The 16,975-nt window shown below is 46.0% G+C and overlaps 1 protein-coding gene across 6 annotated transcripts in view; it reads right to left on the bottom strand.

Moving 5' to 3' along the window:
- Nucleotides 1–16,975, bottom strand: part of MYO1C (myosin IC) — a 52,338-nt gene that overhangs the window by 7,378 nt on the left and 27,985 nt on the right. For all 6 annotated transcript variants that reach the window (XM_032129848.1, XM_032129852.1, XM_032129847.1 and 3 more), the window contains exons 2-18: nucleotides 10,546–10,701; nucleotides 9,854–9,969; nucleotides 6,790–6,988; nucleotides 5,969–6,049; nucleotides 5,114–5,293; nucleotides 4,819–4,917; nucleotides 4,484–4,597; nucleotides 3,935–4,006; nucleotides 3,594–3,713; nucleotides 3,302–3,384; nucleotides 2,568–2,673; nucleotides 2,152–2,232; nucleotides 1,700–1,791; nucleotides 1,046–1,140; nucleotides 869–915; nucleotides 552–632; nucleotides 290–395 (exon numbers count right to left, since the gene is read on the bottom strand). In XM_032129848.1, the coding sequence (XP_031985739.1) occupies nucleotides 290–395; nucleotides 552–632; nucleotides 869–915; nucleotides 1,046–1,140; nucleotides 1,700–1,791; nucleotides 2,152–2,232; nucleotides 2,568–2,673; nucleotides 3,302–3,384; nucleotides 3,594–3,713; nucleotides 3,935–4,006; nucleotides 4,484–4,597; nucleotides 4,819–4,917; nucleotides 5,114–5,293; nucleotides 5,969–6,049; nucleotides 6,790–6,988; nucleotides 9,854–9,969; nucleotides 10,546–10,701 (1,828 nt within the window). The remainder of the gene's footprint in view (nucleotides 1–289; nucleotides 396–551; nucleotides 633–868; nucleotides 916–1,045; nucleotides 1,141–1,699; nucleotides 1,792–2,151; nucleotides 2,233–2,567; nucleotides 2,674–3,301; nucleotides 3,385–3,593; nucleotides 3,714–3,934; nucleotides 4,007–4,483; nucleotides 4,598–4,818; nucleotides 4,918–5,113; nucleotides 5,294–5,968; nucleotides 6,050–6,789; nucleotides 6,989–9,853; nucleotides 9,970–10,545; nucleotides 10,702–16,975) is intronic.

The following is a 16,975-nucleotide window of genomic DNA, read 5'->3' as shown; positions in this document are numbered from 1 at the left end:
TAAAGTTTTCCTTTGGGATGTTTTATGCATAGAGGAACCAAAAATGAGCGAGAGTAAGGTCATTATAATGGATTTACATAGGCCAATAATTCTTTACTTTAACCACGACCCTCCTCCACCAGAGACCAGTGCTCCCATTCCCATTCCTGGCTGCTGGCACTGCCACCCCCTCCCTACAGAGGCTCAGGCAGATCCAAGATGAACCCAAAATCGTGCAGGGTTTCATTTCTCCTCCTTTCTGTGCCTCCCTGACTGGGATCCCGTGCTGTCTCTGTCCCCAGGGCCATACCAGCCTGTTTGGCATCGTTGGGTTTCATGCAGCGAATGTAGGAGGGTTCTTTGGACATCAGGATTTCCATGAGTTTGGAGAGGCTGTTTTTGAACTGAGTTGCTGCCTAGGAGAAAAGGAAGAAAACCACACATGAAGGGATGACTTGGAACTGGTTACAAACCAGAAGAACATGAGGGATTTGCATTCAGATCATGTCAGAAGAGTTCATGCTTTAAAAAGAAGGAGCAGCCACAGCTCCCTCCAGCTCTTGAGTTCTCACCGTTTCAGGTCTCTTTTTGTCTGTCAGCTCTGTCCTATCAAAGCACTGGTTTATGATGGGATTCTCTGAGTTGCACATGGTCTGCAGAAAGAGATGTTTTCAGAGATGAAGTACAGAGAACTACCAAAGAAACCTGGGGACAAAACTGTTTATAATAACAAAATGAACACTGGGATCTTAATCACTCTTTTCAGAGTGCAGCCCTATGGACACACAGCCTCCAGGTGGAGTCCAGAAGAATCCTTTCCCTCAGCTGCCACCCCATTTGAAACCCAGCTCCTCATTCTGTTCTGGAAACCTCCTCTCTCCACACTCACCTCCTTCAGGTTCCGGAAGAGAAGGTCGTTGTTTTTATCTAGAAAACCTGGAAGAAAAACAAACCACTCAGGCTGTTCCATGGGAACTTCATGGGGACTGAGATGTGAAATTAATCTGGTTGATCAGGTGATGTGGGGATGTATTTTAGGCCCAGAGTTTTGCTTTTTCTGTGTTACCTGCAACACTGTAGGTGACATCCCCGGCGTAGTGCGAGAGCCGGAACTCCTCCCGCCCCAGCGACTTGCGCGTCTTTTGGTCAGCGAGTTTGTGCCTGGGGAGGGAGCAAACACCTTCAGCTGAAACAAAATCCTGCAGGATTCACTTCAAAAACCACCAGGACATTCAATCCTGGAGCAGGCCCATGCAAAGGTGGGCAGGGAATGTAAATTAGACTTGGTGATTTTCAAGTAAATAAAGTTATCAACCAGCACATCATAGAAGTGCCATTAAATGTATTTATGTTTATTGAAAAGGGGAATTTCAGTGTTCCTTGCAGAGTGGTTCTGTGTGCACATAAGATGTGGACATCCTACGCTGAGCATTCAGAATAAAAGCAGAACCTTCAGAATAAACAGACATCTGGAGCTCCAAAACTGAAGTAAATCATCTGCAAGGTGAGAGGTGAGTCAGTAACGAGAGTTTTGTTGCCCCTATTACATTCTGAAGCTCAGTCAGGCATTTAGTGTTGACAACCTATTTTATATTGTCTTAGATATCAATCAAATCGCTTTGTAAAAGAAAATGATCATCTTTTATGTGGGACCCAGCACAGTGAGGATGTTATTCCCACCCTGGGATCCACCACTGCCCTCAGCTGTGGGAACACTCACGTGAGAAAATGAGGGTGATTCTTCACAGTCTCCTCCAGTTTCTCCAAGAATGTCATGTCTGTGGCATCCCCAGGTCTCAGACACTCCTCATCCTACAAACACACAAATTCCAGGGATTCCTGACTGGGCTCTGCCTCACTGAAACACTGCCCCAGACCGGCCCTTTGGCCTTTCCACAGGCAACCAACTTTTAGCTCAATAAATGAAGAACTGTTGAGAGCTGAAAAGGAAAACATTTCCCTCCTTCCAGACTGCTTGGATTGGGAGCTGCTTTCCCCAGAGCCCATGGAGGTGATAAAAATGACTTTTAATGGTGTCACTGTTCAGTGATTTATTGCTCCTCCCACCTACTCAAACAGTTCCAACATAAACTGATTTTTTTCCATGTTCTCCCTCTTGTTTTCCACTACAGTGCCCCAAATTTTTCATTCAAAAAGATGTTTTCAACTCACCAAAATCGAAATGATGCCTTTGAATTTCTCTTCCACCAAATCACAGATTATTTTGTTATTGAAATACTGAACTGGTTCCCACTGTGAAGACAAGAAATCACACTTAGGTGAAAACAACTCTAGACTTGGAAAAAAACCAGGTAAATTTCAGAACATTTCAGAGAGCACCTGACTTGAACAATCTTTCTGTCAAAGCTTTTTCACTCATCACGTTTGTTTTCCTAACATTGCCTTCATTAAAATCAGGGTAAAAGCTTGGGGACGCCATTACTCACTTCCAGCTGTCTCACACAGTTACCAGGGTTTCAAGAGGAAGGGAAAAAGGAAAGTTCTTTAATTTTTTTATTTGGAAATCATAGCAGCAGCTCCTTTTGCAGCCTCTGGAAGGAGAGGGAAGGGAGGAGTTGGGCTCTTACCGCGATGCCCTCGGACTCGTACTCCTCTTGCTCTGATTTCAGTGTGAGTTCTATGAAGAGCTGCTGCAACTTTTCATTGCAGTAATTAATACAAAACTGCTCAAAGCTGCAAAGAAAAATCAGGAAAACAATCATTAAGGCTGGGGCACAAGTAATTAAGCTACAAAAGTGGGAGCACAGGAATACAGTAAAGCAGGAGAAACAGATTTTTGTGAAGTGTTTTTTTGCTGACTGTAAGTTTATTATTTAGGGAAACTCAGAGAGTTCCAGTTGGAGGGAAAAATGAACATGAAGGATGGAACATGGAGGAACACAAAAACTTTGAATCAAGGCCCAATAACACTGCAAATTTGAGAGTCTTGGTTCAGTGCTACCTGCCAGAGAGGTTCCAGCCTCTGTCAGTCCCATCCCCTGATTTATCACTGCCGTGGGAAGCTGCCACAACAGCCACCCCTGGGCTGGAGAGCTGGACAACGGCACAGCTCAAGCTAAGGCATGAATACACCCCAAAAACCAACAGTTTATTTAAAATACCAGCACCATTAATAGCTGTAAATGCTAATTATTAGCTGGCTGTCCCAAGTGTTAGAAGCTCTGTGATTGTCAGTTTTTCACCTGAATTCCTGACTTTTAAATGCCACCTCTTTTACTAAGAAATGGAATAATGCCTTGTTTCCCACAGGAGAGAAAACACTGTAACAGAATAAAGTCATTCAGAATTTATTAAAACAAACCTGTTGTGCTGGAAAACCTCAAACCCATAGATGTCCAGCAATCCTAGAACTGTTGTACTTCTCCAGCCTGGAAACTTCTCTTCCTGCAACAGAGCAGAAAGCAAATGTAGGTATTTACTCACAGCTATGATCCACGCCTGGATCTCAATCATTTAATTCCAGCGCTTACTGCGCAATTTGGAAAACAAATAAATTTAGAAATTACTAAAAGCATGGAACTTGCTTTGCAGCTGAAACATTTGGAAATTGCTTACCCATTTGTCTGGGTATCAACAAACAGAGGGTCACTTGCCTTGTAAGCCAGGGATTTGTTGACCTTGTTGACCAGCCAGGAGAAGGTGCGGCCATAGATGGCCTTGGCCAGGGCGTCCCTGGCGTAGGCAGCCTGCTCCAGGTTCAGGGGACTGACCAGCTGCAGGCAGGAGCAGAAAAAAGCCACTCAGCAGCCCCCCAAACCAAGGGATCCCCTTTTCCTGCTTCATCATTACTAAAGAGCCACTCCCACCCATCCTGCTCATGGCTGAACAGTCACCAGTGGGACCCAGCCTCCTGTGGGAGGTGACAAGGGAACTGCTGGCAGAGCTGATTCATTTAATCCCATTTGCCTCCCAAATTCCCAGGGCCTGTTCTTACCTCCTCCCCTTTTGCTATGATCTTCTTGTGGATCAATGCATCCCGAAGAACAGAGCCATCCACTGCCAGGAGCTGCAAGCAGGATATTCAATTAATTTATGGAGCTGTACATTCCATTTTCCTCAAATCCCAGCCCAGTGAAACAACTCTTTATTTCCCACTCTCACTGCAAGACCTCTGCAGGACCAATCCCTGCCTTCCCTCCTTTCTGGCAGGGCTATGAGCTAACAAATGAATTGGCTGGAAGGAAGTGACCAAGCAAAGGCACAAAGGTGGTTCTTTCTTTAAAACTCTTCTCCAGAGTCTGTTCCAACCTCACTGCCCAAAGGTGAAAAGCTCAAGGCAGTGGTGGGTCAGGTGGTAAATAGAGAAGTTGTCAATTAAAGGGGTTTGATGATAATATTTGCATTTTATTTAGGTCAAATAAAAGTAAAATTCATGAGAACCTCTAAATCACAGTCTAAAATTATATGATGATATCAAGCTCAAAGTAAGGAATCCTCTACAATTCACCTTTCCTGTAGTATCTCCCTCACTGGGGATACTCACCCTGGCCAGGTATTTAATCTGATTCTCTGTAGTGACCTGAGCATTCCCCTGCTCATCAGCAGCAAACTGGACATTCCCCAGGTGCAGGACACTGGCCACAATGCTCAGCAAATCCTGGGGTGGAAGCAACAGGCAAAAATCAGGACGATGGAATAAACACACGGCGAGGTTTTTGTATTAATTCACATTTTAGGAGAACATTCGGTATTTTTTTCAGGATTTTTGTAGAGAATACATTCACGCTGAATTGATTCACTGCTTTCAATCAGAAATCCTAAATCAAAGCAGAAAAAATCCTTAAAAGGAGGAAAATATGTGCTGCTAAAGATCCTCACCTCCACCTCGCTGTCATTGAAGCTGATAACAGACAGGGCTCTCCTCATAATCTTCCACTCGTTTTTGTCATTTATGGAACTGACCCTTGCACAGTGACCCTAAAAAGACACAGATTGATATAGATAAGTAAATAATCATCAAAGATAAATTATCCATGCTCAATGCATTGTGTATTTCTTTTTATAGCAGTCACCTCGGAGTTATTTCTGAAGTGAGGGAAGGAAATTACAAAGTCAATTGAAAATATCCCAGTCCTATAATATAATATTTTAAGAGTTACTAGTTAATGTTCACCTTTACTAAATAGTGATACTGCTGTGGGTTCTTCTCGAGGCCCAGCCTCCTCAGCAGGTCCTCCTCCCCTCCTTCCAGCAGCTGGTAGAAGATGTGGAAGTTTCTCTCGCCGTGGTTCTGGTGCACAACTCGGGATTTCTCCAGGAGGTAGTTCAAGATGTGGCCCCCGACAGGAGCCCCCTAAACCAAAGCAGACATGTGGAAAGAGTTCATCAACACAGAGGAAAATATTTCTGCTTCTTGGTTGTCTGTTCAAAGACAAGATCTGAAGCAAAAGCCTACAAAATCACAAAAAATTATCTGTCACTGTGTGCCACGAGCTCTATTTCGCCTCCAGCACGGTGGTGATTTGAGTGCTGAAATTCCTTCTAGGAATTCACCACAAAGGGAAAGCACCAAAACTGAGTGTGGAGGGATTAAAGAAGACTTAAAGGACTGGAGGATGGCAAAACTGAGCTCCTCAGCTCCTGCCCTGTGTCCACCTTCCTGGTGTGGGGCAGTTGGGATCAGAGTGGACACGAACACTGTGCAAAGTTACACAGGACAGGGATTATCTTCAGGTCACAGCTGCTTTATGTGGATTTACTTTGGGAGTATCCATTGGCACAGTGCACTAGAAATGAAATACCCTAGAAATAAAAGGATTTGAGCTCAGTGTTCCCTTATAGAGAGAAATACGGGAGGAATGAAAGGACAGTGAGTGCCATAAAACCCTCTGGAAACAAACTTTGGTATCACAGGCTCTGCTTATGCTGCCACCAAGGAAATGCAAAGCACTCACTACACACACACAGCAGCACAGAGAACTCCTGTAACAGGGACCAGTTCTTAATTATAAACCAGATTCCAAGTTACCCTGTAATCAAACTGCACATCCATGTACTTCCCAAACCGACTGGAGTTATCATTTCGAAGGGTTTTTGCATTTCCAAAGGCCTGAAATGAAAATGATCAGAGAAAAATAAGTGAGTACCAAGTCAGATTATTTATAAACACTTGGGGGAAGCTGCCAGTTATTTATTTACAGCCTAGGATTTTCCTTCCTGGAAACCCAGGAGGAAACAGATTGCTCCCTGAATTCTAACACTGATCTTTACACCCAGTGCAGATGGAACATCCTCTGAAAACACTTCCATCCCCCCTGCCAGCTGATTTTAATGCCAGTCCACTGCTGACAACATATGTCATGTCTGACAGCCTTATCCAAGCTTCCTCCATCATCACGGCCGCTTGTCACAGCTCGCTGCCAGAGGGGCTGCCGGGCTGTCCCTGCTGCTGGGAGCTCACCTTTCCCGGGATACAGGACACAGGGATAGCTCAGGGCACTGCAGACAGCCGCGGCTGGACACTAGAGGACACCACAGCACCAGAAAATGAACCCACGAACGCCTTTCTGAGCTGCCCACCAGGATGTGCTCGTTTGCAGTGACCCAGAGCTCTTCCCACGCCAAATCCCCTCTTTCCCTGCACCCCATCCATGCCACAGCTGCTGCTGGTGGACTGGAAAGGGCCAAGCGAGCTGGGCAGGATTGCTTTGGCTGGGAATCAGAGCGGGATTCCCCAGTGCTGTGCCCACACAGCATTCCCTGGACACGCTGTCACCGCCCCGTGGGGCGCCGCTGTCAGGAAACGGGATCATTCCTGGTGACTCAGGGCCAGGACTGCACGGGAGGTACCTCCAGCACGGGGTTGGACTGCAGCAGCCGGTCCTTGACGGTCTCGACCTGCTGGCTGGCGGGGCAGGTGACAGCGTAGTACTGCAGGATCTTCTTGGTGGCCTCGGTTTTGCCGGCGCCGCTCTCGCCGGAGATGAGGATGCACTGATCCTTCCTCTCGGTGCGCAGCGAGCGGTAGGAATTGTCTGCGATGGCGTAGCTGGGAGGGGACAGCCGGGAGGGGACAGCCGGGATTAAGGGGGTTGCCTGTGAAATCCCGGCTGACACATCCCCCAAAAGAGCCCCAGGCCATAGGCTGGGTGAGATCACACGGCTCCGCACGCTGGTGCCAACACAGGACAGCACTGACACCTCAGCCATAGAGCCAAGGCTCTGCAGGGTGATGACACAAATTGTCAAGTTCTTTTAAACTGTTCTTTTGATTTTTTTTTCTGACAAGAAAAGGTAGAAGTTGACTAAACCGTGCAGATCAACTGCCTTTGCTAAATATAAATGATCTCTCAACACTGGTCCCATGGGACAGAAGTTTTTTACATTCAGGAAACACCTTGTTCTCCACTGGTATTTTTTTCTTGCTTATCTTCTAAGTGATGACACACTCAGAAGGTCACAACTGCATTTTGCTATCTGGGTGGCTCCAGAGCTTCTCTTGGATGGTGGGAAGAGCTGGATAAGCCCCCACAGACCAAGGAGCACCCTGCAGGCTCCCTCTGCCACCCTCCACTGCCCCGAACACCAGTTCAGCTCCCCCTGCCTGCGCACAGAGCCTGGCCCTGCCCCTCTGCTTCCTCCTTCGCTGCTTTTTCTTCCGTTTCTGTATTGCTGCCCATGACAGAGCAGACAGGATCTCACACCCAGAGTCTCACACACTCCTACAACACCAGAGAGCAGCAGGGGATGAGTGACAATGGTGACAACTGCTCAGAGGGAGAGGAAAAGGACAGCACACTCACATCAGACAACATTTTCAGCTCTGACACGTGGCGATCAAGCAGATATCCGGTCTTCATACACCTTACAACCTTTCAGTAGCTTGGCTTTTTTTAATTTTCATTTTCCTTTTTTTAAAACTCTCCTGCTGTGCTATTAATTAGAAATAATCACACCAAAATAACAGCTGTGGCCTTCTCAAGTCTATTAATACTTGGTGCTAAGGCAACACCAATGAGCTCCCTTGGCAACACAACTCCACACTCACCCCACAAAACACATCGTGCCCCTCTCTTCCCATCCAGATTCTGCCTCTGGAGTATTTTGGAAACAGCTGAATAAATGCAAATTTAATTCATATTTGAAGCAGTGCCTCTGGCCCCTGTGCCTTTATTGGGCTGTTTACTGGAGCCCCAGGAGCTCCAGTCACGCATGGCACAGACAGAATCACCTCAAGGAAAGATGTTTGTGGTCCCACTTGCAGGCCATAACCAGGACAGGATGTGACAGATCTCTGGGAATATGCTGTGTTCCAAGCCCATAGGGATAACTTTCCTCTTCTGAACGGGATGCACTTCCCAGAAAACTCAGCGTTCAGGCCTAGACTTGAACTATCTGACACTGGAATCTTGAAGTGTTTGGGCTTTCTAGAATCAGTTTAGAAGAGGAAAAAGAGCAAAAAAGACACCTGAGTTACTGGAAAAGGAGAAGCCCTGAGTACTACACTGCAGATGGAGCATTTTGATGCTCCTCAGAGGATTTTTCAATGCATATATAATCAAATAATGCAATAAAATAATCAAATAATGGAATGGAACAGCAAAAACAGTTAACAAAAAACTCTGTTTTCCCAGTGAGAGCAGCAGAATCCAAGATCACAGTTCTCCAGGGTTCACTTATGAGCTGCACACTTTACAGCTTCTGAAGGGACTTGTTAAAAGAAGAAAGAAAGCCCAAGAAATAATCAGCTACACTGTGATTTAAGTGGAATTAAAGCACATCTGCTCAGTGCTTTTGCTATCCATGAGCATTGTCATCATCCTGTACCTACTGCACACTTAAAAACAGAGCCACAATCCCAAAGATTTTCCAGAGAGTCCCAAAATTCACATCCAAGGGCACAGAAGCCCTTCCCTGACCACAGGCAAAGTGGCTCATGTAGAACTGAGCAGGTTTGAATGCAGGGTTCTTCAGGTTTAATTCTCCCCCATATGGGATCAACAGTAAAAATCACATTTTTGTCCTAACAAATCCGACTTCAAGGCTGAGACTTTCCCAAGTAATGGTGTTTCTCCCCCTCTCTGTGCTTGCAGCACATTCTGGTTTGTTTACTCTCCTGGGCTATGTGCCAGCAATAAGAAACAACCCAAATAGTTTGCTCAAAAATGATATCATTTACTCTTCCAAGATGTCTTTAAAAAAACCCAAAAAAACACAACACAACATAAAAAACCCTCCAAGAGGTGCTCAGAATTTGGCCCTTAGTCCTGAAAAAAACCCATTTTGAAGCCACGTGGCCTCAGCTCTCAGTCATCTTTTTTCTTTCAGTCTGACAGAAAAATTCAAATGCTTTCAAAAATAACTTTAAACCTCAAACTTTTTTTTTTTTTTTTAAAATGGGAAATTGGGAATGCTCACCAGGCCAGACCATGTAAATAAATACATTCCTTGTTCCAGCAGGCTGAGGGTATCTTAGCAACAAGGGAAATACCAGATAAATATTGGTCAGGCAGTAACAGCAGAGGTAGGAAAGAAACCCCCACACACCAGAAACTCTTTTCCCTACTTAGCCCCGTGCTGGGGAAACTCAGAGCCCGGACACAGAGACCCCAAATAACCCTGGAACAATGAACTCCTGTCCTGCCAGGGCTGGGTAAGCAACTCTGTTCCTGCAGCCAGGAAGGAACCAACTCCCTTTCCAAATACTGCTCTTGCAAAGGCAACTCATCCTCTTTGGAGAGAGGAACAGGAATAGAAAGAGCCCTACACCACACCCTCCGGAGGATCCTCTCTATCCCTTTCTATCCCTAGGATTTTCAGGGCTGCAGCTGGGACAGGGAAAAGTCCTGTTTGCCTGTTTTCACATGTCCCAGCTGTGTGGGGATGACACAACCTTGCACTGGCACCCACTCACAGGTGAGGAGAAACTTCATAGAAGCTGACGCCGCGGTAGCGCTCCATGTTCTGTTTGGTGTAGATTTCCAGTTCCTTGTAGGGGTTCACAGACACCAGCACAGAGCCAATGTAGGTCTGAAAAAGAGAACAAAAAGCAGGGAGGTTATAGGGGGGCTGGAGGCAGAGCTCAGGCATCTCTGGAGGCTGGACACCCGTTCTGGTGTACTGGGGATGCTGCTGAGGGCTCCCAAACAGGCCAAGGGTGTGAGGAAGAGACCTCTTAGCTCTGGGAGAGAGACACTGCTGGAGTTGTGCCAGCCATGTTACCCTTGCTGGGTAAACAGCACCTGCAAATGGTTTTAGGGCTTCTAACAAGCCACAACACTGGGTTATTTCTGGTACACATTTAGGATTGAGTTCAGGTCTGGGGTTGGTGGAAGTGAGTGAATTCAGGAGAGGGAAGAATGTGGTGAGAGTTGGATTTTCAGTGCTGTAAATGCCACCAGATCTCAACGGGAGCACTGCAGTGAGTCCCTACACCCATCAAATGACAGCATCCCAGACTAGTCCAGGCACAAGCACCCATGGCCTGTGGAATCTGACACCACCATCTCCAAACTCCACTGCAGAGCAAAGCTGGCTTTGTCCCGTGCAGCAAACACTGTCCAGGTCACTGACGGGCACCCTGGTGACTGTCCCTGTGCTACTCACATAGATCAGGTTCTCCTTGAAGCGTTTCCTCAGGTTCTCAATGAATGCAGCTTCGCTGGTGAAGTTTTCCAGCAGGACAAAGTCCTGCACCCCGACCCGGTCCCGGGCCGTCAGAGCGCTCTCCATGGTCAGCCGGATGCCGTTGGCTCCCAATCCCTGCAGCCAAAAGCACAGGGAAGTTGGGAGAGCTGAGGCTTTGCAGGCAGTTCCCCAAGTCCACAAGAACCACAGTTACCCATGGATAACCATGGATATTAAAATAATCCCACTGCTGCTGCTGAAAACAGTGATTACCAACACTTCATCAGCTGGCTGCTCTAATTGCTTTGAGGGAAGACAAGTCAGCATTAGGGAAACATTACTGCTAAATTTCCAAAAACTTCAAATCAATCAATCAAACAAATCTTTGAGAAAGAGAATAAAACTTGGATTTCCTTTCCCAGGCATCCTTTAGCAGGAGGGAGACTGAAATGTGTTCTCTCTCTGATTTCACAACGGGAAGCTGTTTCGAGGTAAGGAATCTTTTATGACTAATAATGATTCATCTCAGAAGCAAACAGCTTCACATTGCTGACCAATTCAAAAGCTTTAGCAAGGCACCCAATGGGAAAGTTCTGAGAAAATTGAGAAGAAATGAGAAATGGGCATTTCTGCATCCCACACCACTGAATTTAGACTGTGACACCGATGTGGATCAAGAAACTCCTACTCCTGACCCTCTTTTAAAGGTTACATTTTCAACGTGGTGCAGCTGAGACACAACCATTTGTTGAAAGCACTCATCTGCTGACTCCTGACTTCACTATAAAGCAGGGAGGGGAAATGAGCACCCAGGGGTGACTCAGTTGCTGCTTGCTGGGGAAATCTCTACTCAAGGGACAGAGATGGAGAAGATGAGAGGCACCACAGAAACCAGACAGGAGATACAACGTGTGAAGCCATCTGCCTCACACCTGCCTGCATTTCCTTATCTTCTTGAACCCTCCTTACTTTGCAAACTGCTCACAGCAAGCACCCTTCTCCTAAATCATTTCCCTAAAGCACTAAGTGATATTTTGGGACGTTGCACAAACACCAGAGGTGTCTGTTCTAAGCAGGCTCATGCACTAAGAGCAATCCCAGACACGCATCACAAACTGGGAATGTGCTGGAAACCCTGCATCCAGCCCCAAAACCCTGCACAATGATGTAAATGATTTTTACTGACTCACAGAGTTCCTTCCTGCTCCTTCCCAAGACACAAAAGTGGTCAGAGCACAGGGACTGATGGTGTGCAGGGAAAAAAAATAAACCCTGCTTTGGTCAGGAAGAAAATTTACCTTTAGTTTTGTTAAACAGTAATAAGGGCAAGACTCACTGAAGTATCAGTTTGGGTCCAAACAGATGCAAATCCCCTCAGTCTGCAGTTATTTTGACTCACCAATTTCTTGGTAAATGCTTTTTTGATTTGGTAAATGATTAGTAAATGCAGTTTTGCCTATTTCTGCAAGTTCTAATTGGCATCCTCCCTGTAAGCCTGGACAGAAGTGACTGCCTGAAACCTGCAGTTTTCAGATAGGAAAATCAGTTCCTTCTGGAAATCTCAACTCCAGACCCACTCTAATGGCTCAAACACCACAAAGAAACATCATTTGATTTCCTGTTTTATTTTTTCCAATTAGTCTCATGGTCTGGAAGGCCTGAGTTCTAAGCTTGGAAAGACCCAGTCTGGGGGGAACTTTGCAGACACTGTCATTATAAAATGGCCCAAATTTTCCAAGCCAAGTCCTTCACAGCTTCAGCAAAACGCTCTGTTGTCTTCCACCCTCTTTGCCAAGGTGAGGAGAAAAGGGATAACCCTTGGAGAAGGAAGGTGGTGAGATAAGGAAAGGAAAATAGAGATAACTCACATGCAAACAAATTCTGCCTAGAAATTGGAATCCTTCTATCAGAGCAGTGCAGTCCTGGAGCAGGTTTTGGACAAGGTGATGAGAACTAAGGTAAAACCAAAAGAAAAGAACTACTTTTCAAGTGGGTAAGTTCACAGCTACAGTCCTAAAACACAGCTGCCCTCAACAATGACTGAGGAGAAACTTCCAGCCTCGAACAGTTAATCCAAGTTTATATAATCCTGAAGACTTTCACAGAAAACGTCACTTAGCAGCTTCAGCAGCTCTTTCATCAGCCCCTCCCTGCAGGCCAGGACAAAGTGATCCCAGCTGTGCACATCCAGGAGAGGGAAGAGCCAATCCATCCCCCTTACAACAGAGAAAATTGCACTCAACCGCCTCCTCTGGGACAGGCATTTAAGGCCAAGAACTTTCGGTCTCCTCCAGTTTTTGTCTCCTCATTCAACTCCAACCTCTCACCGTGAGAACAAAATAACGACCTCAAATTTGCAGTCAGCTTGAAACAAAACAAAAGCCAAACCAACGCACTGAAAGCAGCTTTTTGGCGATAATTAAATGTGACCGGGGGATGTGACGCAGTCAGAGCCTCCAGAATATAAACTTTACTCAGTCTTGCACCCTCCCAAGCCCAAGTTCAGTGCAAATATAAGCCAGAGCTGAGCAATAGGCACTTCTCCATGCCAGCATTTGCTCATTTGCTTTATTGCATATGGCCAAGTCTACCACCAGCCTCAAATGTCAGCGTTAACTGTTTCACTGCCACTGACATCAACAGATGGACCATAAAAGGAGGTGAAAATAAGCCCTTTTTGCAAAATGGAAACAGAAGAGTCATACAGAAGGAAGGAAGTGGGGAGGGAAGACACTACTTAAGAAAAAATAATCATAGTGATGACCATATGCTCCTACTGAATGATGAGTGTGGCAGTAAGGCACTGAATAAATGAAAGTAACGAAAATGTTGGTGATTTTCTGTTAGCAGGCAGACACCAGACCTGGTGGCTGTAAATTAATGCTAAAAAACCCAGTCGGGGTGGGGGGGAGGGGGGGGAGTTAAATGTGGTATAGTGGTGCTAATTAACCATTAAAGCAGTTTGCCTATGGCCCAGGACCTGTGCAATAAACCAGACTGGAAATCTGACAGGGATTAAAATGAACTCAGATTCTTTCATTGTTTTAATCCAGGTTGTTTTCCCCACACTGGTCCCCCCACATGTAATGACGATGGCCAAGGATCCAGTGATGGGGAACCACAGCAGGCTCAGGGAGGAGCAAGGATTCAGCAGCAGGGCCAGCTCCTCCTGCCTTTAAGTGCTTGGGAAACCACCACCTGAGAGGCAGGTCAGGTTTAGCCTAAAGCTCAGCACCAAATCCCTCCTCCAGGCTTTGCTGCCTCCCTGACACTGGGTAACACCTCTAAACCAAAGCAGTGCAACTCAATCAGCAAAACAAAGACCAGGAAAAAAGAATCTGGTGGTTTTCTCTGCAGGTTTTGAGCAAAATCCCCTCCCTGTGGGATTGGGAGAGTGTCAGGCCCAGGAAAGGAGGAAAGGGAACACAGGTGCCCACTGACAATGCATTATTTGGGTCAGCTGCACCACATCCACCTTATAGGTCCCCTATAGGGACCAAAAGGAGGACCCAGCTGAGGACCCTGACCTCTGTAGGATGGAGACACCTAATGCCACACCCAGCACAGCCTGCAAACAGGGAATTGCAAAAATCTGAGCAATCTCCATGTGATCTCTGTGCCTGTGGGCTCAGGAGTGCCTGTGCCTCCTCTCAATCTCCCCTTTCATCCCGTGCTGAACCCACTGTTCTGAGGGTCACTCCCACTCCAGAGTGCACAAACTGACTTCTGCCACCACGTTTCCCAAAGCCACCCCACGGCACAGTTTCCAGGGACTCATTCCCACACTGTTTAACCCACTCTTTGCTTTTAATGTCTTCTCCAGAGCCGTGAGCACAACAGTGGCTCAAGGCCAGGAAGGGAAAAGGCACTCCGGAATGGTGGGGACCAGTGCAATCACCACCGCAGCACTGCTTTCACATGGCTTTTTCTTCCCTGGGATTAAATTTTGGGAAAGACTCCACTGGTGTAAATTGGTTGCTGAATGCAGCCTGCAGAGCCAGGTTTACATTGGCTGGGGTTCCAGCTCTTCTTTGTGTTCATACAAGAGTCAACAAGACCAGAAAATACCTCCAAGCTCCTGGGAGTACAAAACCACTCAAGACTGCACCATGGAGTTTCCTAAACTGAACTGGGAAATCGCTGACATGGTATTGTGAAGGTGTAAACACATATTTTTCCTTTAAACTCTGCTTAATGCCAAAGCATGATAAAGTTTTTCCTCTGCTTAGGACATGGAGAAATAATCCACCTCAGAAATGAAAAACAGGACCTTTTGCTCTGTGCGGCGAAATCCAAAGGATTTCAGTCAGCCAGGCCGAACACATTGGGGGAGTTTGTGCTGGAAGATGGGAGGGCAAGTCTGCCATGAGCCCAGGGCTTTGGGGCTGATGTGAGCAGAGCAAGAAACTCCCCCTGGCTTTGTCCACCAGCTGCTCCATGGCCATGGAATACCCAACATGGAGCAAGGACTCATTCCCAGGTGGGTACTGGAATGGTCGGTGCCAGCACAGCAAATCCAGACACACTGAGGGAACAGGCAGCACCAGCAACTCCCACTCCTTCCTGGAGCATCCATGAGAAAACACCTGGAGTTCTCAAAGTGAATGGTCTTGCATGGAGCAGGGAAAATCCAGAACTGATTTAGAAAGTCACAACATAAACAGAATTTCTGCTTCACCATCTAAAAAATGCGTATTTCAATATTTTCTCCTGGCAATGTATTTTTACAGATTGGGTCGTATCCACTCAGGAGACTCTCACTAGAACAACCCCAGGAAGTGGTTCCATCTGGGAAGAGGCAGGCACCTTTATCTTGGTATCAAGTGTAAGATGATTGATCTGCAGGCTCCAGGAATAGTTACAAAGCCGGGAACGGAAGAACAGGCCAGAACCAAATGTGAGTGGGAAGGGAAATTCAGATTAGATTCTGGAAGACAATGCAAGCCTGAACCAAGAAGGAACTTCTCGTGGGGAGGTGGCAGCTAAAAAACATTTATCTCGTGGACATTCTTCACTGTCATGCCAAAGCTGCAGGAAGGAGAAAAAATTCCTTTGATTTCTAGTCCACTCTACAGCCTGGGAAAGGGCTTGGACACAACGTGGGCTAGACAGCAGAGCAGACAAAAATCAGCTGTTGTATCCAGAGCCTCAATTCCCAAGGTGCAGAATGGGAAAGCTCCTCTTGCCTTTTACATGGAGAAAAAAATAATGATGACAGAGGTGGACCAGAATCAGGGATTCTGCCAGCAAATCCCTGACAGACTGAAGTGCAGCCACTCAGGATCCTCCTCCCTCCTGCCACACTGAAAATCAGCTGCACATTTTGGACACAACTCTGTTAGTCAACAGCTGGGTTGGAAAGAAGGTTCCCCGAGAGGCAGCTCCGTGTTTTCCATAAAAATCCCCTGCATCCAACCACATGGATTTGTCTGAAGCCACTTGAGCTAATAATTGATAATACACATATTTGGCTTGTTTAGTTAAAAAAAAATAAATAACAAAAGGAAATGTTTTCTTTTGCTTTGAATTATGTAAGGCCAATGAAGTGATTTCCCAAAAGACAACTTGGGAAAATCAGAGCTGTCAGGTGGATGGGGATCAAAACCAGGTAACAACTCTGGTGACCCAGACCAGCAGAGTTGGAGGGAAAAACTTGAACTTGCAGCTGCCTCTCAAGGACCATTTCTTAGAATTACTTTTTATTCTTGCTTCTTTTAGACCAATACATCACCAACAATGGAATGTCTGGAGTCAGGGAACTCAGACCTTGGTCCTCCCTCTGATACTTCCCATCCTAAACCATATGGAAGGATGGGACTCCAGAATACACTATTCAAAAAAAATCCTATTAAAGAGATAGAAATGCTACATCCTTGACTAATTCTTGTAAAGTAATTTCTTTTGAGGTTTTCCATACTTTGAGTAGGGACAAATTGAAATACAGGTACTAAGCAGATAATATTATTTGTTCAATGTTTATAATATAATTATACCTTCTAGATTTTACTTTGGGGGGGGTATGAGTAAGGAAATAAGCAATTAGCACTGATTTGAAGGACAGGAAAAATGTTTACCCTTAAGAGGGGTAATGATATTTCAATCACCAGGCTAAATATAAAAGGGCAGTAAGAAAAATGAACTAGGCAAACCAGAAAGATCACCAGGGCTGGAAAAGTAAATACACAGAATTTCTATATTTAGGGAGCTGACATTTTTGCTCCTGAACAGATGGCACAAGCTGCTGCTGGTTAAAAGATGTTGCTGGTGGCAGTTTGCTCAGGAGACCTGTGCCCACAGGCCTGGGCCTCCCACAGCAGCTTCAGAGGACAAACAGATTGGAAAAAGGCATTAAAAAAAGGCAAAACCTCAGCTTGCTGCCCCTTCAAGTGAGTTTTGATGCTGATTTCCA

Source organism: Corvus moneduloides, chromosome 20 (genome assembly GCF_009650955.1).
Source record: "Corvus moneduloides isolate bCorMon1 chromosome 20, bCorMon1.pri, whole genome shotgun sequence".
Taxonomy (NCBI): Eukaryota; Metazoa; Chordata; class Aves; order Passeriformes; family Corvidae; genus Corvus; species Corvus moneduloides.
Note: the sequence above shows the minus strand (reverse complement) of the source record. Positions and strands in the feature narration are given on the sequence as shown.